The 24,024-nt window shown below is 38.7% G+C and overlaps 2 protein-coding genes, 1 long non-coding RNA gene and 1 pseudogene across 7 annotated transcripts; 1 reads left to right on the plus strand and 3 right to left on the minus strand.

The window, feature by feature from the left end:
• Positions 1 to 9,042: 9,042 nt before the first annotated feature.
• Positions 9,043 to 10,895, minus strand: LOC108831417 (UPF0725 protein At2g20620-like; annotated as a pseudogene).
• Positions 10,896 to 12,837: 1,942 nt separating this feature from the next.
• On the minus strand, positions 12,838 to 15,976 carry LOC108842132 (uncharacterized). 2 transcript variants are annotated; one of them, XR_001948231.2, is made up of 6 exons: positions 15,426 to 15,976; positions 15,287 to 15,349; positions 14,607 to 14,722; positions 14,053 to 14,527; positions 13,271 to 13,856; positions 12,838 to 13,190 (listed from the first exon to the last, which is right to left on the minus strand). It is a non-coding gene; the product is annotated as an uncharacterized LOC108842132 (long non-coding RNA). The 2 variants fall into 2 exon arrangements; XR_001948230.2 differs by having other exon boundaries at positions 15,440 to 15,975.
• Positions 15,977 to 16,581: 605 nt separating this feature from the next.
• Positions 16,582 to 20,217, minus strand: LOC130508187 (two-component response regulator ARR10-like). Of its 4 annotated transcripts, XR_008942760.1 has the most exons (7): positions 19,902 to 20,215; positions 19,278 to 19,430; positions 18,840 to 19,190; positions 18,667 to 18,743; positions 17,798 to 18,589; positions 17,586 to 17,723; positions 16,582 to 17,169 (listed from the first exon to the last, which is right to left on the minus strand). XR_008942760.1 is itself a non-coding variant. In XM_057003506.1 (6 exons), exons 1-6 carry the CDS (start codon positions 20,026 to 20,028, stop codon positions 17,673 to 17,675), a joined length of 1,545 nt encoding a protein of 514 aa, XP_056859486.1. In that variant the 5' UTR covers positions 20,029 to 20,217; the 3' UTR covers positions 17,494 to 17,672. The 4 variants fall into 4 exon arrangements, 3 of the variants coding, with proteins under 3 accessions (XP_056859486.1, XP_056859485.1, XP_056859487.1); XM_057003506.1 differs by lacking the exon at positions 16,582 to 17,169 and having other exon boundaries at positions 17,494 to 17,717; positions 19,902 to 20,217; XM_057003505.1 differs by lacking the exon at positions 16,582 to 17,169 and having other exon boundaries at positions 17,494 to 17,723.
• A 1,823-nt stretch (positions 20,218 to 22,040) lies between these two features.
• LOC108840539 (deSI-like protein At4g17486) lies at positions 22,041 to 23,733 on the plus strand. The gene is made up of 3 exons (XM_018613366.2): positions 22,041 to 22,424; positions 22,756 to 23,043; positions 23,137 to 23,733. The coding sequence occupies exons 1-3, from the start codon at positions 22,280 to 22,282 to the stop codon at positions 23,403 to 23,405; spliced, it is 702 nt and encodes a 233-aa protein (XP_018468868.1). The 5' UTR covers positions 22,041 to 22,279; the 3' UTR covers positions 23,406 to 23,733.
• Positions 23,734 to 24,024: the final 291 nt, after the last annotated feature.

Raw genomic sequence — 24,024 nt, forward strand, 5'->3', positions numbered from 1 at the left:
TCAAATAAACCATTTTGGTTCGAACCAGATCCTTTTTTTTTTGAATGAACATCACAAAGTAAATACATCTTTAAAATATATAACTCGCTATGAGATGGATTATGGTTGGTACAATACGTATTTTACTTTATTTATGTTCATTAATGTGCTATGAAAAAAGTTATTCGGTGAGGCCATCACTGATTAAAGAACTAACGCAAAAACCAGTTAATAGAAAATAATAGAAAGAGAAATGGTAGCCTCGAAGTTCGGGACAGGGAGAAACTATATCCTATGAAAAATATGATAGTGAAGCTGGTCGAGATTTCTCTCCCAGGCACGAGCGACGAGGAGTTGACATTATAGCTTGCTACACTCTTTCCCATGATGGCGACCTCACGTAAGGCTTACCGCTTTTAGTAATACACTAAAAGAACCGCTGGTTAGTTGCAAGGGCAACCCTAGTTCTTTACCGAAACCAGCATCCTCCACCACTCTTCACTCAAACCTCAACCAAAGCTCAAACGCCTGCATCTTAGATCTGCAACATCTCACTGAGAATCTGGAACTGGTGCACACTCGTTCCACTTCGTATAGGAGAGAGCTACCGTTTGAACTACTTCTCAACACTTTCCACCAGATATTACTACGCCTAACCATCGGGTTGCAGAGGTTCTCGGAGTCGACGAGTGTTACTACTCCTCCAGAACACGATTACTACGCCTAATCAACAACCCTAGTTCACTTGAAACGACGAACCCTCCCTGATACGTTGCTGCTTCTGAATCAATGGAGCGTCGCTTCACGACTGCAGAGAAAGGCAAAGGGGTTGTCTCAGTAAGCCAAGACACAAATGTCAGGAGAATCAGAGCTCCACCTCTAGATACCACGGATCTCGTCCGAGAAAACGCTCTCACCTTGATAGGACGTTTGACAAACCCTTCTGAACAGAGGATAGGGTCGCTCATACCCTCGCAACCTCGCAAATGGGACATTCAGGGTAGGGTAATCGGGTCCGATATTGGGAACAACTGTTTCCAGTTCAGGTTCGAGACAGAAAGAGACCTCCAAAGAGTACTGGACAACAGGCCCTATCACTTCAACTACTGGATGATAATCCTGCAGCGCTGGGAGCCAATCATATCTGAAGCCTTCCCATCAATAATCCCTTTCTGGGTGCGCATCAAAGGGCTCCCTCTACACTTCTGGCAAGAAGGCATGGTACGCAGCATTGGGAGAGAGCTTGGAGCATACGACACACATGAAATCACCAAAACATCGGCCAAAGTAAGAGTAATGGTGAATGCCCTGAAACCGCTGATAACGGAGACAATTATAGAATTTGATACTGGTGAGGAATGTAAGATTAACCTGGAGTATGAAAGATTGGAGAATCACTGCTCCCACTGCGGACTTCTCTCCCATCTGCCCTCTCACTGCCCTACAACACCAGATGAGAAAGTTGACAAGGAAAGAGGAAAGAAAGACGACGAACACAATATCCAGTACTCTCTTACCCAAACGCAATCGGAAGGTCAACAGAGCAGAGAAGTATCAGAAGCCCGACCATTCCAGCAGAGGGTAGATAGACATGGAAGAAGATATGGAGACAGAGTGAGCACGAAGCAAACACGGGTCCCCCCACCCGTAAACCGACGTAGCTCAGATCCACCTGCTGAAGCGAGAGGGAGAGACAGAACGATGAGGAATGATACCTATCAAAACACCTCCCCACAGTATGTCCATAACAGACGCCATCACCCCTATGAATCAAGCCATAGACGTACACCTTTCCCTCCTAAAGAGATGAAGGAGTGGAGAGCAAAGGGACATGTACCTGAGCAAACAAACAGGACGGCGCATATAGACAACAACCTACCCCAGCTAAATTCCACTCCTGCTAGAATTATGGAAACACCAACTGAGGAAGAGAGAGGGGTGCAAATTCCTACTCAGGAGGAAGTGATGGATCAACTCCATGAAGTCACACTGCAGTATCTCAGCTGCGCAGACCCAACTGAAGCAGCAGCCCGCCAGAGGAGGGTGATAGCGAGTGACAGTAGAGGTTTAACTGAGGAGACTGCAGCAAGAATCATTCGCACAGCTCAATTAGCAACGTCTCAACCTATAAACAGAAGAAGAGATGTCACTACCTCTGAAATACCTACCCTCAGAGATCAGGAGACGCCGCGAAGATCCCGAACACCTCCACCAGTTAGTCAGGTGCACCCCCCTGCAGCAAATCAGATCCTCTATATCGACAGTGGTGGAGTAGGCAACTCACATACCTCCCCACAACTAAAGGAAAATACCAGAAGGGAGGGAATGACTGAACCACAGAAACGGAAGAGGGGGAGACCTGCAAAACTGAAATCGCTTGTGGTTAGTCCTAATGTCCTCACAGGAGCAAGCTCAAAGAAAGTCTTAATGTCTCAACTTAGAAGATCACCTGCAAGGACGGGAGCCTCACCAAATCAATCTCAAAGCCAGAATCAAGCGAGACAACGACAAGGAAGTACAAGCAGAGTCCAATCTACGACGGGCCTTAATCCTCCTATCAACCTGATCCCAGCAATGGCAAGAAAGAAAGGGGATTTTCGGCCATCTCCACACCCGGCTCCTTAGTCGTGGTAAGCTGGAACTGTTGTGGGCTGGGGAACCCCGCAACAGTCCAGCGGTTAAAGGAGATACATCGGAAAAACTCCCCTGATGTTATCTTCTTATCGGAGACCAAAAACGAGACAGACATGGTCCTCAAAGAGCTCGAGTGGTTCCAACCACAGCATCACCACGCAGTTCCCCCTATAAATGCTGGAGGAGGTCTTTTCTTGCTCTGGAAGAAAGAAGTGGAGCTCACAGTATTACAATCAACGAAGAACTTCATCCACACAAGAATTATAACAAAAGGGAAGTCTTTCTACGCTACCTTTGTATATGGCGAGCCAGATCACACAAAAAGATATATCCTCTGGAATGAGTTGTCCACTCTCCGACCCCCAATAGGAGAACCTTGGTTCCTCACTGGCGACTTTAACGAAATAGTGAACAACGAAGAGAAATGTGGGGGCCCCAGTCGAGCAGAAGGTACTTTCGTCGCATTCAGAACCTTCATTGGTCGCAATGATCTGTATGATCTCAAGCACCATGGAAGCTTCCTCTCGTGGAGGGGTCAGAGACGGTCCCATCTGGTACAATGCAGATTGGATAGGGCAATGAGCAACACCGAGTGGGCTGATCTTTTCCCTTCTAATAGGTGCCAGTACCTGAAATACGAAGGATCAGATCATCGTCCTCTAGTCTCATTTCTGGATACTAAAAGAAGAACAGGAACTAGAATATTCAGATATGATAGAAGACTGAGGGACAATCAAGAAGTCAAAAAGATCATCCAAGAGACCTGGGACAGGTACGCTGATCTGCAGGTAGAAGAGCGCCTCTCACATTGTAGGAAGGCCATCTGCAAATGGAGCAAAGAGTTTCATGAGAAGAGCAATAGAACGCTGGAACAGCTAAAATCTCAACTAGATACCGCCATGTCAAACCCGATCCCAGAAGAAACCCTTATCCAAGACATAAACACTAAACTTCTACTAGCCTATAAAATGGAGGAGGAGTTTTGGAGACAGAGGAGCAGGCAGCTATGGCTTACCTTGGGAGACGCTAACACGGGGTACTTCCATGCTATAACCAAAGGCAGAAAGACAAGAAACCGACTCTCAGTGATGGAGAACGAAGCTGGAACCCCAAGCTTCGAAGAAGATCAAATCTCAGCTGTTATTTGCGACTTCTATGAGAAGCTCTTCGACTCGCCGGGCTATGTAGTTTCCTCTGCAGTAAATGAGGCGTTAAAACCGTGTATCTCCACAGAGCAAAACGAGCTATTAATCAAGGAACCAACACCAGAAGAGATAAAGCGAGCTACCTTTGCGATACATGCGGATAAAGCCCCCGGACCAGACGGCTTCTCGGCCAGTTTCTTCCACTCAAACTGGCAAGTCGTGGGACCAGCAGTAGTAGCAGAAGTCCAACAGTTCTTCCTCACGGGTGAGCTCTCTACAACGATCAACAATACCCATGTTAGATTAATACCGAAGAACGCAGAAGCAAAGAAAGTTGCAGACTTTCGACCTATAGCCCTATGCAATGTGCTTTATAAGATTATTTCTAAAGTGCTGGCTCTAAGGTTGAAATCAGTCTTGGGGCTAATCATTTCTGAGAACCAATCTGCGTTTGTAGCTGGGAGAGCTATAACAGACAATATCCTCATAACCCACGAGGTTCTACAATATCTCAAAACGTCTACAGCAGAGAAAAATTGCACTATGGCAGTTAAAACTGACATGTCGAAGGCTTATGACCGACTAGAATGGGGTTTCATAGCTCAAGTACTACAAAGGCTGGGGATTCATGCTAAATGTGTTCAGTGGATCATCCAATGTGTCTCCACAGTTACCTACTCTTATCTAGTTAATGAAACGGTGCAAGGCTCGGTTATACCTAGAAGAGGGATCAGACAGGGGGACCCCCTGTCTCCGTATCTATTTATCCTATGCAGCGAAGTTCTATCAGGCCTATGCTCCAATGCAGCAAGAGATGGTACCTTAAAAGGCATAAGAGTCGCTAGAGGAAGCCCACGGGTTAACCATCTGCTCTTTGCAGATGATACCATGTTCTTTTGCTATGCCACGCCAACAAGCTGCGAGACTCTGAGGACGATCCTTAAGACCTACGAGACAGCGTCGGGACAACAAATAAACAACGCGAAGTCATCAATCACATTCTCATGCAAAACATCAAAGGAGATTAAACAAGAAGCGCAGAAAATCTTGAACATCACAAGAGAAGGAGGTTCTGGGAAGTACCTTGGGCTCCCTGAGCATTTTGGCAGAAGAAAACGAGACTTGTTCACCTCGGTGGTTGATAGGATACGTCAAAAAGCAGTCAGCTGGTCCACGAGGTTCCTCTCCAAGGCAGGCAAACTAACCATGCTGCAGTCAGTTCTAACTGCCATCCCATCTCATACCATGTCCTGCTTCGAAATCCCCGTAAGCCTGTGTAAGAGAATTCAGTCAGTTCTCACTAGATTTTGGTGGGATGACACTGAAGGAACTAGGAAAATGTCGTGGGTGGCATGGGACACGATAACTAAACCGAAATCGGAGGGGGGACTAGGCGTTCGAGACATCCAGATTTTTAATCAAGCACTATTAGCTAAACAAGCGTGGCGCATCCTTACTAAGCCAGACTGTCTCCTAGCTAGAGTTTTGAGAGGGAAGTACTGCCATAGTAAATCCTTTCTAGAGGTTTCCCTACCGGCTAGCTGCTCACACGGATGGAGAAGTATACTACATGGCAGGGATCTTCTAATTACGCACCTAGGCAAGTCTATTGGCAATGGACTAGAAACTAAAGTCTGGAAAGATTCATGGATTTCTCTCGATGAGCAAATCAAAATGCATGGACCTCTACAGGAAGAAGTTATTGATCTTAGGGTGGCAGACCTACTCACAACAGACCTCCAATGGAACAAGACAAGAGTCCAGGAAATCTTACCTTCGGTAGCACCTCAGATACTGTGCCTGAAACCAAGCCAAACAGGAGCCTCCGATGCTTTCATCTGGCAGAAAACCTCCTCGGGTACCTATACAACAAAGTCAGGGTATTACTCAGCAAGGATGGATCATGTTCAGCAGGAAGCTATGATAAACTCAGACTTCGACTGGAAGAAGGATGTATGGAAAAACACCTGCTCACCTAAGCTGAAGGTTTTTCTCTGGTCGATTCTAAAAGGAGCTCTACCTCTAGGTGACAACCTACAAAGAAGGGGAATCAACACAGAGGTTAAATGCCCACGTTGTCAGGGAGAGGAGACAACAATACATACATTCTTCCTATGTCCATTTGCAGTGGAAGTGTGGAAGCTGATACCTCTTAGAGATGTAGTTCACATAGCTACGGATGAAGCGATCCCGGAAGTGCTGACGAAATTCAGAAACAGCATCTGTCTACCTCCTTCTGGAATCACCAACAACATCCTCCCCTGGGTAGTCTGGTCGATTTGGCTATCACGGAACGCCCTAATCTTCGAAGCTCTAACCTCTCCCCCTGAAGAGATTGCGACAAGAGCAATAAGATTAGGCCGCGAGTGGACGTATGCACAAGGGATCAAAGCAACTCCTACTAACGTGATTCAAAGGGGGACGAACAGCAAATCTCACCCGGTGGAGACAGAGGGAGAAACTCTCTGTCGGTCAGATGCAGCGTGGAACAAACAAACAAAGCAGGCGGGATTTGGATGGATCTTCACAGGACACGGCTTCACAACGGCAGTAGAGGGATCGAACTCGCAGGATTATGTAGACTCTCCTCTGGTAGCGGAAGCGATGGCGATGCGACTCGCCCTCATCAAGGCAGCGACCCTAGAGATCAAAACTCTCAGGATGTCCTCCGACAATAGAACGCTCATTCGAGCAATCCACGGTGACATGCAGGCTAAGGAAATCAGAGGAATCGTCCACGACATCCTTGAAATCTCCTCTGTTTTCGTCTCAATTTCCTTTTCTTTTGTTTCTCGCGATTTCAACAAAGAAGCTGATGCCTCAGCTAAGCTTTCGTTACGTCGTCGTTCTGTATCAACCCTTAATGGGTAAACTTTGGGCCTGAGGCCTTTCTTTCTGATTAATGAGATCGTATGTGCACAAAAAAAAAAAGAAAGAGAAATGCTAGAGGAGTACAAGAGAACGGTGAGACCATTACTGATTTCAACCGTTAAGATTTATAAATGTGTCAGTGAAGCTTCTCATACAAGTCCCATCGTGTTATGTTGGATAATAAAGTGATACTGTTGAGGTCATTTCTTTGTTTCTTAAAATAATCATTTAGATATATACCACATTTTATTGATTTATTTTCTAGCAATAAAAACTTCACACTCATCTGACGTAATGGACAACCATTGGGAGTATTCTACAATGATTCATCGGTGTTGTTTGCTCACACAACTCTCTCAATTCTCAACCTTCTTCTGGATCGCACTCAACTTCATGTACTCACCCAATCAGTTGTACTCAACCAACTACAGATCTCATGGAGTATCCATCCAGTATTAAAATTGTTTTGCTCCACATTTTCATATGCTTAACTTACATCTTCATGGACAAAACTACTATTCTTTATTTTGATTTTGGTTTGGAGTATCAGAATCGACCAGAAACACTCACGATAAAGACTTCGTGTTGTTTTTTTTTTTAAATACTCTAGAATAACATGTAAATCTCTGTTAATTAGTATCGATTTTATAGTCATAACGTATTTTTAATTTCGAAATGTAACAAATATGACAACACGTGACTAGTTTAGACCACTTATATGGGGCCAGTATACTTCTATATAATTTAAAAAAAAAATGTAACAAATATCTGTATTTTATATTAATTTTACCATCGGGAGTTTAGTTACTGGGAGCTTAAAATGCTTATAACTAGTAATACAATATATGATTTATATCAAAATAAATAGATTTCAAGTAAAACTAAATGAGGGGAGATTGGGAAGAGACAGTGCAAGGCAAAGGGTACGCCGCATGATAATTCTGAGTGAAACATAATAAAGGTCTACGCGCGTGGAAGCTTTGTCTGACTTAAGGAGAAGAACATTGAATAGATTGTTTTACTCGTAAGTCGTAAAACACCATTTATTATTATAGTCACCAAAATTCACGTCCTGTTGAACTTGTCAACCTATAACTTATGGACATACAAAATTTATAGCAAAATCGAACGTTGATACTATAGTGAGAAAATAGACATCGACATATGATATCATTGATATGCAAAACATTTATCAGAAAAATATGATATGCAATAGCATGTAAAAAGCTTATGGGCATTAACCAACACACACACAAACAACTTTATGGGCTGGGGTATGTAAATTCGGAACACTATCAAATGATAGAACCCTTACAAACATCATCAATGCCAAATATACATCTCGAGCTGGTTAATAGGAGATCACTCAAAAACATTGACGAATCACGCCAACCCAAAAAAAAGTCCGAACTGGTCCAGAAGACGAAAATGATACTGCTATTCGACAAGACGAACTCAAGTGGAATATTAAATGCTGAACTTATATAAAACGGTATTGAATGCTTTTAAGTATTCTTAATACCGGTGTTAAACTCACACGTATAATCAAAGATTCCTTTCCGGCATGCACTTGGCAAGTAGAACACAATAATAACAAAAGAGGGATACGTGTGACAAAAAAAAAACAAAAGAGGGATACATCTACTACATCTTCCGTTGTTCCGCATATAGCCCCACGTTGATGACTGCCGAAAGTTCTAACGATTTTGATATAGGACTTTCAATGTATGTCCTTGTTTCATCGTTATTCGTTTAGGCTTATATGCCACAAATGCATTGGTCCAGGGTGAATCTAAATATACTTTCTTATGGCCTTATATGGGTGCACAAAGTGTATAACGTGAATCACTGAGTGCAATAAAAATTTTCTCTTTTATCCAGTATTTTTCTTTCATTTTGTCATACAAAATAAATTTTTTTTTTAAATAGGGTGCACATGCACCCCTTGTCTTTGCTGTGGCTTCGCCACTGCGCATTGGTCAGTACATAAAACTTCATATTATCATCTGCAACATATATATATATATATATATATATATATATAAGCTTATTAAATTTATTGAATACACGTTCGAAGTCAAATGAATCTCAAGAACGGGCGAGGATAATACTCTTTATAATCAACTTTCCAACAGAGCTTAAGTCACTGCCATCGAGATTGATCCAAGGATTGAGAATTGCATACGATGTTATTCTTTCTCAATTTCATGTTGTATTATGTACATCAACAACGACTTCAATATATCATTATAGTATAAATATATGTAATGACATATTAAAATTTTGTATAATTTAATATATTTTAGCTAAGTTAGCTGACTTTATTCACACACAATAATTAGCAACTTAAACATGAAAAGATCCAATACATTAAACAGGAAGAGGAGGAGACATTTCTTTCTAGATCTCAGCATCACACTACTTTCCCAACATGCATGCATGTAACTTCAAGGCCAATGTGTCCTTGTATACCATCCCTTGTTTGCCTTATGATAGCTTTCCACTCAGGACCCCTGTGGGCTTTGAAAGTCATGTAGAAGATTGCATTGCTCGATTTCAGCTTCATGCTCGGCTCCACATCTTCCTTGTACGCACCACCACTTTCTTCACCTCCAACGGCAAATCAGTTTCCTGCAAGTCAGATAAAAAAAAAACTATTGTTGAGACAAGGCAAGAGTTTATGAATGAACGTCACAATCTCTACACTATTTTTTTTTTAAATCCTTACCATGTAAGAGGGCCGCTCTGAGGACAATGCAATTTCAGCGTATAGATTGAGCCATTCGCTATCCTGCAGTTCTGAGTCCTTCACCTGCAAATTTTTGAAACAAATAAACACTTGTGATACATACAGCTCTCACATAATGAAAAATCGGGTAAAGGTCATCAACTCCAATGAAAACACACAAACCTCATGAAACTGAAGCTTATTAGGTCCGGTAAGTTCATCATCCTGTAGCCAATTGGGCATCCTACATGTGTAGAATTCATCTACAGCATCTCGGTCCCATAGCCATGAGGTACGACGTTCTGCATCGGTATTTCCTGTAACGTAATGATTAACTCATATTCAAAAGAAGAAGACACCTAGCTATGACCCTAGAATATTATGAAACAAACAACTAATCTGCCAGAAGTAACAAAAGAAAACTTTTCCTTACACAAAAGAAAAAGAGACTACCAGCAGCAGGCCCTAGAGGCTTTATCCTGCATTGTTTAGTGATCAGTCTCAAGCGCTCTTTGTTCTCGGTGGCAGAATCCCAAACACAGGTTTGGAAAGCAACAGGTGAATGGTTGTTGTCTGGATCCACGGCCTCCAAAGTAATATAGTAATTCACAAATGAAACGGCTTCTGCGTTAACTTTCTTTACAGCCCTGAATTGCAATTTTTTCCCCTTACATACAATAAAGAAGAACTGATGTTAACTCATCAAACACCAAGCGTAAAAGAAAAAAAGAAAAAAGGAGATATTTTTTTTTTTAAATTACATTGTCAATATTGTAACAGTGGAGTCCGAGCTTAGCCAACACTGTGTCGGATTCATTACATCCACAGGGCATTATCCCACCAAATGGATGATAGCAAAAATCAACGTCGAAACCCTACGCACAAAAAATTCAAAAAATCATAATCCAAACCCTAAAAAAGAAAAAAAAAGGTTTAGGAGAATTACATCGGAATCCCTGACTTGCTGATGATACTTGGCCTCTTCCACCGGATCCATCTCGTCCTCGGCTGAATCATACTCGTAGTCGTGGCCAGAATCTTCTTTTACTGGTAGTGCAGGCGGAGAAGAAGACGATTCCACGTTCCGTTCGTCGAGCCACAGCTTGGCCTCATCCAGCATAACATCGTACATCTTCCCATCTCCACCTAACTGCAAGCAAACTCGTTAAGAGCGTACAGACTCTAGGGCTCCTTTTCTTATCGCAACTTACTTTGCCTCTCGCTTTTGTCCTTCTTGTTCACCTCAGATTTAGACTTTAGACCTCTCAACTTTTATTTCTCAATCTATTTTTATCTCCATACTTTTAATTTGATCAGTTGACCACCCAATTGTCTGTTCGAATTTTTTTGTTGGGCCTCCTGGCCTAACTTAAATTCTTGGCACGTTAAACTGAATTGGATTATGAACCGGAAAGTAAGTAACTAGTAACGCGGGTTCAGTTCAATTTGAAAATGCTTTGATTCCCACTTTGGTTACATTATTACCAAGCAACTCTCCATGACGTATCATAGTCTGTACGTCACGTTACCGTGTCCATTGGCACATCAACTGGTTTCTGATTTGCTTTAATTAATATATTACTAGTCCGATGTCCGCGCTACGCGCGGAAAATGTTTGATGTTCAATTGACATACATTATATTGATTTTTTATTTTCTTTTATATGAACATTGTATATTTACGTTGGGGTCATTTAAGATCAAATACTTTAAAAAACTATCCGATGATAAAATTTTCTAAAATTTAAATAAATTCAAGTATCAAATTGTGTGGGAATGAGAATAATAAACTGAATGATGGTTGAACCTCGTCCGTGAAGTAAATCATCGCACCTATGGTCCAACCAATTGGGAGAGAATCAATAGATTCCTTTTCGGGAGCGATTCATCCTTTCCGAACATCGATTCTTTTCTTTTGAGTTTTTTTCATGTGGTTTTGCATGAACTAAAGTCCTTCTTCACTTCATGCTTGATCTCTTATTCGTCCTTTGAAATGCTTGATGTATTCGATTGATTTGTTGAAGTAGAATTTTTTACTGGTGATGAACTTAGTTGTAGTTTGCGTGCAAAATACTGTATATTATTTTAATTGTGTTACATGTAGTATTTTATTAAATCCTATTTTATTAATATATTATTAGTTTAATAATATATTTCTTACGATTATAACATGTTTTTACTATTATGGTAAATAAGGATAATTTAATATATTCATTGTTTTAAGTTAAAACATGTATTTCCTTTTCAAAACAAAGACATACAACAGATTAAAGAAATTTAAAAAAAAAAAATTATGATTTGAATTCACTAAAACTTCCTTAGAAAAAATATATTAGTCTAAGTTTTCAAATTTTTAAATTTAAATTATAATTTTTTGAGTAAGTAATACATATATTGTTTAAAAATATACTATGAATGAACTTAGAAGATTATTTTTTTTAAAACTAATTCAAAATTGGTTGTTTCAATAACACAAAGCATAAGCTTTTAGTCAAAATAATAACACAAAGCATATTTTAGATGTTAAACAATAAGAAGGTGAATATAGAATTAACTAAACCTAGTTGTGATTCGATTGTTTTCTTATTTCAACACAACATTTCAACTTTTTTTCCTGTTTGTATCGTTTAAATTTCTACACTAATAAACCCATTCCTCACCTTATGTGAGACAGTAAAATTAAACTGAAATAGAGTTACTAATAATGATAGAACAAAATGTTATATTTTATAAATATTTTATACAAAAGGTTATTTTCTATAATTTGTATAATTTGTATTTATATTTTAACATATAAAAATTATAAGCTATTATTTAAATATAAATTGCTAGACAATTTTAAAATATTTAAAATTATTCATTTTTTTGTCTTACAAACTTGAACTTTTAATATTTTTGTTATTGAAAACTATATATAAGATGATGAAAAAATGAACAGAAAATAAGTTAAATTTTAATTAGATTTGGTTGGGCTACAGAAATGTTTCAATCACTTATAATTTCTTATAATTTTTTGTTTTGAATTAGCTTTTTAGTAATTTAATGGACTCTTCTCCATAAATCAACAGTCTTAGATTTTTTGTTCAGTTTTATAGTTTTTTAACCATCGGTTTAAAAGTCATAATATTTTCTATAGCTAAAAACACTTACAATTACATCGATAAAAGCTACAAACTAAATTCTTACAACAATTTTCTGCATTATAACCAAACTAATTGGACCCATGATCTAAATATTCTTTTATCTTATTAGTTTTTTATGTGAAATATTGTTTAATGTACAATTTTTTTTTTTTTAGATTTAGAATCATTGAAATCGTAACTTTGAGGGTGTTAGAAATTTTCCTTTTGAATTTACTTCTTCCACTTCGTCCTACATATGTTTTGATGTATGTGCACTATATATATATATATATATATATATATTAATCAGTTTTGAACAATGATCACAATCGTATTATTTTCCCAAAGTTGGTCGTCGATCAAAACATTTACTATCAAAGTATTAAAAAGTTGTGTTGTGGTTTTTGTCACATGATATGCATCACAGGTTTTTCTCTTAGCACAAAACAATGTAAACAACATGTCTAGATCGTGGTTTTCCTTCAGCTCAGTGTTTTCACTTTCATTCCCACATCTTATCTTGGAACCAAGGCTGACTTTTGTGGTTGACAATCCCGACTAAACCACCTTACGTATACACATACTGCTTTTCAATTTGTACTTAAAGAGTTTTGTGAGCTTGTTCATTCTGTGGCTCAACATTTGTACATGTAGCATCACCGTTTGTGGTTTCACTGCCTGCAACTCTGCTGGTGCACAGAATCTCTGTAATCTGTGAAACAATGAAGTCAAGATTGTGAGAATGAAAGATTTTGTTAGGTAAATACAGCAGCAAAAGTAGGTTTGGGTTACGTAAGGACGTAGGCGTTTAGCTCTGACACCGTTACATGCTGTATTCTCTAGATACCTCCATAGTTCTATTTTCTGGACACTTGCATACTTTGCTGAACTGAGGACCACGCAACTGCACTGAAAATAGTGTGAGATGTTGACAAAGTGTGTGCGAGTATACGGACATCTTATCGCTCTAGGGTTCGGACTTATCGCATAGGTTGCATTAAGGAACAGGTGACCTGCAAGCAGAGCTTACTTAGATCCTTAAGATGCTCAGATGAACAGTTTGTAGAATGGAACATGTGCAGCAAAGAACGTTGGTGGAGTGTGTGACTGAAATACATGGTTGCTTAAAGGGTAAAAAATTTTCGAATATTCTTATATTAGCAGTGCAAAGAACTCAACCAAATACCTAATAGTTTGAAAATGGCAAAACGCCAAAAATTATTTGATTAAGGAAAACGACAGCAAGCAACATGATAAAATAAGCTTCCATATTCATCTATTCCGTACAGGCATCCTTAACAGGAGGCTCGATTGAATTGAGCTTTGGATTCTTGGATATGAAGCCATCCACTTCAATAGATCCGTGCATCAGCGTAGACTGATGGAAAGAGCAAAAATAAATATTAGAAAATCCGGTAACATGAAAATGTTTAGAGGGCTAATAGGTAATATGAAAATGTTTAGAGGGCTAATAGAAAAGAATGGTGCTTACATATCAAAACATGAAAATGTTTAGAGGGCTAATAGGTAATATGAAAATGTTTAGAGGGCTAATAGAAAAGAATGGTGCTTACATATCAACACTCATCGATGCTCAGATAGGCAAGGAGAGTGTACGTAGTCGCCATCGGAGTCGATTGCTTAGACAAAATTTGCTTCTGAATATTGCTTGAGTTGAACTGTACATCGCAGCAAAGGGCGGTGCGATATTATAGGTGAAGCTTCAGTCGGTTACGGTGGAATACGAAGAAAAGATTGAATGATCGAAGTGGGAGAAGTGAAATAACTACGGGTAACACAGAGTAAAGAACTGAGTAACGGATGGTGGAGACGTTATGTAGATTGGAATGTCGCTTTAAGCTTCTGTAGGATCGCATCGTGGAGGTACCCCTAGCGAGGTCAAGAGCGAGCTGAACAACAACTTTAAATGCTAAATTTCTTCTTCTGTTCTTGATCAAGAAGGATTTCAAAGCACCACCTTGAAGATATTCAACAACATAACATTGTTTGGCATTGCTAGTGGACAACTCTCTGTTTGTAGTTGTAACCCTGATGCACCCATTGTAGCTCCTATCACTATCTGACAGTGATTGTACCAAAAGGGTAACTGCATAAGTAAAATATGTACCTTAGTAACATTTGGATGGTCCAGTTTATGCCAAACAACAACTTCCTGAGCAAAATCTGCCCTCAAAGACACAATCTCAGCTTCTGATCTATGCCTTTCCTCCCAATCAAGCTTCACTGCTCAGTTTTACCACAATGATTAGCTCAATTTAATTACAGTAATAAAGCTTGTTTTAATATTTGCATTCATGGAATCTATTAGCTATTCATCCCCTTTTTCTCTTTAAATTAAATTCTTGAAAAAGAGAGATTGGGACAACAACAGCTGGAATGACATGAAAGAGATCCACAAAGCAAGAATCATAATTAGCCAAGTAGGCCTTCCTAGTAGCTGAAAACACTTAAACCGGTGTCGGCTTCACGGAGATCACAAGAGTTGCTTCTACCCACTAACGAAATAAACTAAATTTATTTAGCAAACTTAATCAAAGCTTTTTTAATTTTTCTTTTTCTTCCAGAAGTAGATGAATCTGAAAAGCAAATTTTTGTTCAAGTAAAAAACTGTAAGAAAAACCCAGAAACAGCCTTATAGTATGGCTCAATGTTGTAACTTTAAGTAATCTGATTTGACTGTAAGACTAAAAGTTTCAACGTAAACAACACTTTATAGTTACTAATCATATAATCAAAAGGGGAAATACTTAGAAGGATGGAAGATAAAACGACGGTTAGCTGACTCACCGGCGACATCTTGACCGTCGTAGATACCACTATCACTTTAAATTTTGTGACCTGGATTTAAACCTAGAGTCAGATTTTTAACGACGGTTAGGTGAAATACAATATTTGCAAAAACATTAAATTATACAATTTTATCAACCTTTTCATTCTTACTTTTCAAGCCATTGAACCGGGCGTGCTCACTACAAATTCAAATCGTCATCCACAACAGGTGGACCTTTTCCAATTGGTTTGACCGGACCGGAGGAGATTGCTGCTACGCCTTTTGACTTCATCGAGGTGACATCGCCGGAAGAGACACCGGTCTGGACGATTGGTTTGACAGGACCGGAGGAGACCGCCGCTACGTCGTCTTTCGGTTTCATGGAGCTGATGTCGCGGAAGAGACACCGATTTGGACCACAGGTTTAACCGGAGTTGAGGGGACGCCGCTTCACCGTGAAAACTTCTGATGACAACCAAAACACAGAGAATAAGATCTTATATAGAATCTCAGAGGAAGAAAGCGAAAAGAATCCATTAATGTGATTAAAGAGTGAAAAGGAGTGGGGAGAGAATTGATTGTTCGTGGGGAAAGATTATTAACGGAGAAAACTAAGAAGAGAAGAAAAATAGGAAATCAATCGACAATCAATTTGGAAAAATAGGATTTGTTCTTCGCGAAAAGAGAAAGATGATCTCAGCGTGAGATGGGTTTCACAGGCTCATCAAATTTAAACGAAACGGGCCGGTGATTTCGAAGCCCAAATGTTAAAGTCACATATCTGACGTGGTTAAATGCTCTCTTCCTATTGGCCGATTTAATTTGAGGACGTGGACATCTTCTCTATGGCTTATATTTGCCTTTTAGTATTGTATTGATACCTTGGGTTTATAAAAGCATAATATTTCTAGTAATTATAGTTACCTATTCGCTTCATGACTTGAACCAACATAAGAACATCTCCCACCCATTGTTATTTTCATTTTTACGATGCTCTAATGTGCACATGAACATTTAATTGTTTGATGTCTAAGCAAGAATGTTTTACTTGTTTCATCAGATTTTCTAGATACAAGGCACATCAGTTCAATCCTTCCTTAAAGAAGACAATGAGTTTCTATTCTCATTCGCCTGACATGAACAAATGATTTATGGCAAAGGTACACACTTGGTTAGCCCATGAATAACGTTTTCACTGAGAAGTTAAATGTAAAATGAGAAAACATGTTCTTAAGATACATTAATAGTGATCATATTGATAGAATACTTCTCTGTTTATTCATTCTACAGTTGGAGAAGATGAGAAAGACTGAGGCCTCTGAAGCAGTTGATGATGATGACATTGAAGATAATGTGGAAGTACCCAGGAAGCAAACGAAGAAGAGATCACAAAATCTGGCTTATTGCATGGGGGTTGGTGTTAAAACTGAAAATCCACATTCTAGGTAAAAAAAGTTTCAGTGCTAAACCAACGCGTGTTGGCCTAGTGGTAAAGGAACTCCGGCTGGAGTGTCCGCCTTGGGTTCGATCCGCGTTGGCCACGAGAGAATTTACATGGGCTTCTCTCGCCTCCCAGACCACTTCGCGTAACCAGGGGCCCTTAAGTGGAGGCTTAAAAATTCCTGTAATGGCATGGGCATAAGCCCGGTGGGCTAGTCGATCACGCTTAGTGGTCGGATACTGGGTTATTAAAAAAAAAAAAGTTTCAGTGCTTCCTTAACTAATTATATGAGTTACAATCTCTGCATTTGTTCATAAGTGCTTGGAAATGTTGCAGATAATAGAAAACGAAAAGTCATGATGTGATAACGTAGGCTCAAGATGAAGTCATGCAGTAATATGCCAGTGTTGTTCTTATGGTCCTAATCAAGGAAACAAGAAAGGAGGCTTCTGTTGGAACCTGAACAGACACGCAAAATAAAAAATGCTCCCTTAAATACTAGTATTACAATATGTAGCTAGCAAACTCGAGCATCTAAGAAAATAAATGTACTAAACAAGTTATAGCAAAAGCCAATATTAATCTGAAAACCCAATCAAACATATTCTAGACAATTTATCAATTTACTCCATAATGTTTACAACCGACTCTGTTTTTTTACTTGGATAGTTGGATGTGTATGGCATCAGAGGTCCATGAATATTGCCTAGTGTCTATGAGTATTGCCAGGTCCATGAATATTGCCAAGTGTCTTTTTTAAAAGAATGTATTCAGCAGTAAGAATACGTGACCAAATTATTTTAGATGAAATTTTGTTGTAAAACGTAAAACACGTATTTATTAAACCAATGAAAAAACTTGTAAACAGAGCTTACCTTTCCTTCACAAAGAAAGAACAGAGCAAAAATAAAAAGACAGAACCAAAGACTTGTGTCTGAATAAAACACTCTCATGCTGAGCTATTATGCCACCCAAACCCAATCTCCTTCCGAGAACTCGGCTTGGCTCTGTTCCTACTACATCCAATGAACTAATCTTCACATTCTAGAAGTGAAAAAAGAAGAAGAGCAAATCAAATGTTTTATACCTGAGTCATCATGGAATTGACTATATCATCCAAGGAACCGGTATCTGAAGCCATGAAGCCGTTCTCTAGCTTCTGTTGTCCCATGAATAACCGTTCATTACCACTGCTACTTCTCAACAGTTGAGCAACTGTCATAGGACTTAAGATGTTTTCATGCTGCTGCTTCATCTGTAATGGATCAAAAGAGTCTGCTTGGGCAGCATTTGGGGATCCAAAATCTGTGTCTCTGCAGAATGACGTCTGATTTGTTGTATCCAGGTTTGGGCTGGTTGAGTTGCCGAACATGTTCCATTCCAAGGCATCTGGTTTTGAATGAAGATTACTCTGTGGAATGTTGTTTGACAACACAGCGCTTGACCAGTCTTCAAGACGTTTGTTGATCTCCAAGCGAGGAGAAAACCCCTGGTGACCCTCAGGAACAAAGTGATTATTGGGAGAAACTAGCGGAGAGCTTTGTTGTGAAGTAAAGCTCGGAAAAGCCTTGTTGTTGTTGTTGTTATTGGCTATATGAAGAGTTTCTAGTGGAGGAAGTGGCATTCCCTGAAGCATGTAACCTCCATCATTGTGGTTACAAGGAAGCGATGATGAGAACATTCCTGCCAAGGTCCTATTTGAAGGGTAATGCCTCATGGTTGCGGCTCCACCATGGAACTGACTGGATCCAAGAGGTATTGGACGGTAGTGGTGGAAGCTGCCAAGTCCTTTGAGAGAACTCATTTGCTTGAAATGTGAGTCCATGTTAGCTTGTTGATTGGCTTCATTGTTTATTTTCTTCAAGGCTAACCGGAATTTCTGCAAATGGAAGAAGACAATGAAGTTGTGTTAAATGGAAACCATATAAGAATCAGAAGAATCATTGGTCAAATCACCTGAAGGTGGCTTCCAACATTCTCTCTTGTGAGATTGTCAACATTCATCAGCTCAAGAATCTTCTTTGGTACAGCGTCTGCATCATTTTAAGTTTTAAATAAGAAAATGATTATTACAAAGAGAAGCTCATTAGGAAACTATAGTTATATATATATAGAGAGAGAGACATTACTCTTAACGCCCACATGATCAACAGCTGCTAGGAACTTGTTGTGCAGCTCTCGCGTCCAAATAACACGAGCCTTCTTTTCATTCCCTCTTTCTTGTTCGTCTTGTTCTTCATCTTCCTCTTCAAGCTGATCTTTACGCTTTCTGTTTGCTCTCACCCCGTTTTGATCAGAGTTTCCCTCAGATTCACCACTAGTAGTCACAACGCTCTTCATCTTCTTGAACTTGCTTTTCCTCACCACGTGTTGCCATATGTTCTTGAGCTCCTCGATTCGAACCGGTTTAACGAGATAGTCGCAGGCACCGTGCTTGACTCCTTTCATCACATATTTTGGATCGCTATGCGCAGATAACACTGCAACAAACAATCATCATGTGACAAAAAAAACATTCTCTCTAGGAAGCATGAAAAGAAATCAAACTGAAAATAATTTGGACGTACTTATGACAGGTAAGTCCATTTCAAGACCAACAAGCTCAACCAGCTTGAAACCATCCATGTCTGGCATGTCAACATCGCTGATCACGAGATCAAACTTGTTCTTGTTCTCCCTCAACAACTCCAGTGCGGTCTGTGCCTTATCCGTTGTTGTTACTGCACAACATACAATTACCCCCAAAAGTCTTTAGTCTTTATACAGGGCAAGAGAGACTTATTCATGAGTTTTGTGACAGAGCAATCAAAGTATTCAATAATTTTCCCAAAAGTCTCTGCTTTTTTTTAACAGAGCAATAGACTGTTTTAAAAGTAACCAACTTAGAAGATGTAACGTAAGAAGAACCAATGAGCTTAGTGACACATGTGAAGAAAGTAAAATCCGAAACTTTTGGACGTATCTAATTAAATCTTATAGATTCCTCAATCTCATGTTTTAAGAACATATTAATCTACGTAAGAAACGATTTGATGGTGTTTGACAAGAAACGAAATCTGAGGGTAAATATGGTGCCCTGAAGTGAATAACCAAATCCAAAAGCTAAATCAAAATCTAGAAAGTCGTTTCTCAACAAATAGCTGAAAATAATCTATAGTGAAAACATGACACGAGAGAGAGAAGGGGGGGACCGTGGTATTGGCAGCGGTGAAGCAAAGTCTCGAGAATACGGAGACAAGTTTGGTCATCGTCAACGGCAAGAACTCTCATCCCTAGTGGAAACTGGTCCATAGCATCAATATCTTGTTCCACTGTCATCTTCACAGATTCTTTTTCGACAGAAACAAAAAGAAGTAGGAATCGAAGTAGAAGAAGGACAACGTTAGAATTATTGGGCAGAAGAAACCAAAAGTTTTATGTAAAAAAAAAAAAGTAGTTTCTTTTTCCTCTGACGAGAAAGGAAGAGTGCAGAGAAGAATCTAAGCTATATATGTAATGAAAACTCCCGTGTTATTATCAAAATTAAACTCATTTATGGAAATTTTCTCTTTTAATTTCTAACCATTTCCAAAATAAATTATTAACCATTTCTGTTTTTTCGGACGAGACTCTGTTATAAAATTCAGTGGGACGATCAATCATTTGAGCGTGTGAGAATTTACGCGCCTTATGGAACATAGTTTTGTCATTGACTATATAATCCAAAGTCAAAATTATGAGCCTGACCGGTTCGGTTTTAACCAAGCATCGTTTCGGTTTATATGTTTTCATATGAAAATTTTCAAAAATTCATTGCTCAAGAGTGTGATATAAGTCTATCCGAAAATAATTCTCACTGTTCCGAAATATTATGAATAGAATACTGGAGAAACTGGTAAACCGGCTGTGTCTCAAACCAGAATCATAAACGGAATATTTCGGTTTCGGTACATACCCGATTTCACTACATGCCTCTTGGTCTAAACTGATTTTATGTTTTGGATAATTATGTTATTTGAAAAGGAAAGAAGATCGAAAAAGAAACAGAAATTAATGAGTACAAATGGAAAAGTATTTATGTATATGATTCTGTATATCATGTAATTAGATTTTGAGATTTGTTTTAGATATTATACTAAGTATTCAAGGCAGAAAATGGAATTTTAGTTATTGCCATAAATTAAAACAGAAATGAATACTTTCCTAAATCTATGTCTCGAGATTTAATTGACTATCGAAATCGAGTATTTGGAGCTGTGAAAACCGAGATTCTGATAAAATGGACTAACCGTGGTATTAATGCAAATTAATGTAGTGTAAAATTTAAATTTTACAAAAGAAAAAAACATTTTAAGAGAAAGAGTTCATAGGTTTCTTCTTTTTGATCAAAAGAGTTCATGGTTGAACTATGATACTCCATCTGTTCCACTTTATGTGATGTTTTAGGTTATTGCACGTAGATTAAGAAAACACATATTTTTATGTAGTTTATCTTGGTAACATAAAAATACATTAAATAAAACTAGTTTAACCAATAATAAAAAAATACAGTATTTTATAATTGGTCATAAAATTCAAATCATATTAAATTCTACCTAGATTAGTGAGAACATCACTTAAAGTGGGACAAAATAAAAATCCTAAAACACCACTTAAAGTGGGACGGAGGGAGTAATAAACTGTTCCCTCTAATGATTCCATTTGCAATAAAATTCCAAGTGTCTCTTTTAAAGGAATGTTCATAACGATTTGTAAAATTGATGATTTGTAGACTAAAATAGATTCAAAATAATTCTGGTGTAACGTGAAGCACGTATTTATTAAACCAGTGAGGAAACTTGTAAACAAGAGTTCACGGTTCCCTTACAAAGAAAGAAGAGAGAGCAAAAAAAGAGGACAGAACAAAAGACTTGTGTCTTCTTAACAAAACACCCTCGTGGTGACAACGAGAATAAGAAAACACAGATTCTCATATCATATGGCATGTTTTGAGTGAGCTATTATGCCACTCAAACCCAAGCTCCTTCCGAGAACTCGGCTTGGCTCTGTTCCTGCTGCATTCCTGCAAAGGTCCTATTTGAAGGTTAATGCCTCGTGGTTTCGTAGCCACCATGGAACTGATTGGATCCAAGAGGTATTGGACGGTGGTGGTGGAAGCTGCCAAGTCCTTTGAGAGAACTCGATTTGCTTGAAATGTGAGTCCATGTTAAATGGGCTTTTTAGGTATCCAATAGCCGAAGGCAAGTAGCGGGCTTTAAAAGGCCTATGCTAACAAACTTAAAATGGGCTTCCATATATAAATGGTTTAACTAATATTTTTAATATTAAATGCAATGCGTTAAAAAATTTAATTAAACAAATGTAACAGAAAATTAACAGAAAGGGAAGGGGAAAAAGTTATACGGTAACAACAAGAGAGGAGGAAGAAGACGAACCGAACCCCTTGAACATTCGAGAGAGTCTTCGCAATTCCTATTTCCTGATCGGACCCTTCCAATTTATCGTCGATTATACGTTGCTATCGATCTCTCTCTCTCTCTTTATCTTCGCGATGGATTGAGGAGGAGGGAGGCGACAAAAAAAAAAGAAGATGATGTTTTGCAGAAACGTCTTCGTGAAACGGAAGAAGAAGAATCCAGGATCGGTGCCTGTTTATCTCAATGTTTACGATCTCACCCCAATGAATGTCTACGGTTACTGGCTCGGAATCGGCATTTATCACTCTGGTCTCCAAGGTTCCATCTTTTTTTCTTATGTTCTGCCTTTGATTCTTCTTTCTTGACTTGTCATGACATAAATCAATTATTTAATTTTTTTTTTTTTTTTAAAAGGAGAATCCTTTCTCAGTTTTGTTGGATTCTAACATTGAGTTGGGTGGGAATAGCTGAGAAAGATGATTCTTTTCAGGATAGATGTGATGTCTTGATATGTATAGTGTTTTTTTTTTCTTTATGTTTGGTTTGGTTTGTAACATCAATAACTGAATGTTTCTATTGCTCCCATTGGTCAAGAACTTATTTGTTTTTTTTATTTGTTTTGGTTTTGGATTATCCATTTTGTTTGTAGTTCATGGGGTCGAGTATGGATACGGGGCGCACGAGCATTCAAGCACTGGGATTTTCAAAGTGGAGCCAAGGAAGTGTCCTGGTTTCACCTTCAGGAAATCGATCCTGGTGGGTGAGACGGAGATGAAGGCCAAAGAAGTTGGAAGCGTTATGGAGGAGCTAGCAGATGAGTATCAGGGGAGTAAATACCACCTCATCACAAGGAACTGCAATCATTTCTGCAACGATGTTTGTTTAAAACTAACTCAAAAGTCAATCCCTAACTGGGTCAACCGTCTTGCTCGCTTAGGTAGTAAACCCAATCTTTCTGTTTGTTTATCACTAATCTTAAGAGGAGGAGGAGCATTGAAATTAATTTTTGTTTATGAAAATATGTAAAAAGGTTTCATGTGCAACTGTGTGTTACCGGCTAGCTTGAACGAGATGAAAGTGAAGCAGGTAGGTAAAGACGGGAAGCTCTTGGAAGTAGGATCAAGTAAGAAGAATAAAAAGAAGAAGAATAAAAAGAAGGCGGGAAGCAGATCGGGTCCTTTAGCTTCTTCATCTGATTCAAGGGTAGCTAATAATAATAATAATAAAAAGCCTTCACATGCCAGATCAATATCAACCGGTAATCCTCCTTGTTCTGCTTCTTTTTGTCCTTTGAAGTAACAAAGATATCGAGTTCCCTTCTCATGGTTGCATCTGGAGCTCAAGATTAGAAAGCGTAAGCGTGTGAAGACATGATTCTTTGTCATTGCTCGAAAAGCTAACTATATATATATTTGTATATGAACTGAGGGTCCTTGTATTTTATTCACAAGTGTTAACAACCCTTTTGGGTTGGTTTTTATTGTTATAGGAGAATCATCAAAATCTGCCAAAAGAATGTGTGAATTCGACTTTCCTCTTGTATGTTTTGGATGTAATTTTTTTTTTAATATTTGTACAAATTACTTTTCTGAATGTTATCGAATTCAATTGAAATAAGTTTATCTTTCTTTTACATATGTTGGTCCTCTGATCATTTTGGGACAATAAAAGAGTTGCTCTCAAGTCCAAAAGATTGTACTTGAAATCGCAGCAGCCTGTGTATGATGTGGAAGTGTTTGAACTCTGACCAGCCAGATGTCTCTGTCACATTCTTCCTCGCGGATCAGGTTACTCTAAAGTACATACGTACCTTCAGGGTTGCAACAAGCCAGGAAAGTCGATAAGTACTTTACCGAAAAGGTATTTTATTCTTTTATACAAAACAAAAAAAGAGTTGGAAGTTTTAGCTGGGCCTTAA

The sequence above is a fragment of the Raphanus sativus genome, chromosome 2, assembly GCF_000801105.2.
Source record: "Raphanus sativus cultivar WK10039 chromosome 2, ASM80110v3, whole genome shotgun sequence".
NCBI classification, from domain to species: Eukaryota; Viridiplantae; Streptophyta; class Magnoliopsida; order Brassicales; family Brassicaceae; genus Raphanus; species Raphanus sativus.

Coding starts and splice junctions, on each gene's coding strand:
- LOC108840539 (XM_018613366.2), top strand. CDS start 22,280: ATGATGTTTTGCAGAAACGTCTTCGTGAAACGGAAGAAGAAGAATCCA. Junction 22,425..22,755: donor TTATCACTCTGGTCTCCAAG/GTTCCATCTTTT, acceptor TTTTGTTTGTAG/TTCATGGGGTCGAGTATGGA. Junction 23,044..23,136: donor CAACCGTCTTGCTCGCTTAG/GTAGTAAACCCA, acceptor ATATGTAAAAAG/GTTTCATGTGCAACTGTGTG.
- LOC130508187 (XM_057003505.1), bottom strand. CDS start 20,028: ATGACAGTGGAACAAGATATTGATGCTATGGACCAGTTTCCACTAGGG. Junction 19,191..19,277: donor AATGGACTTACCTGTCATAA/GTACGTCCAAAT, acceptor TGTTTGTTGCAG/TGTTATCTGCGCATAGCGAT. Junction 17,724..17,797: donor TCAATTCCATGATGACTCAG/GTATAAAACATT, acceptor TGGATGTAGTAG/GAACAGAGCCAAGCCGAGTT.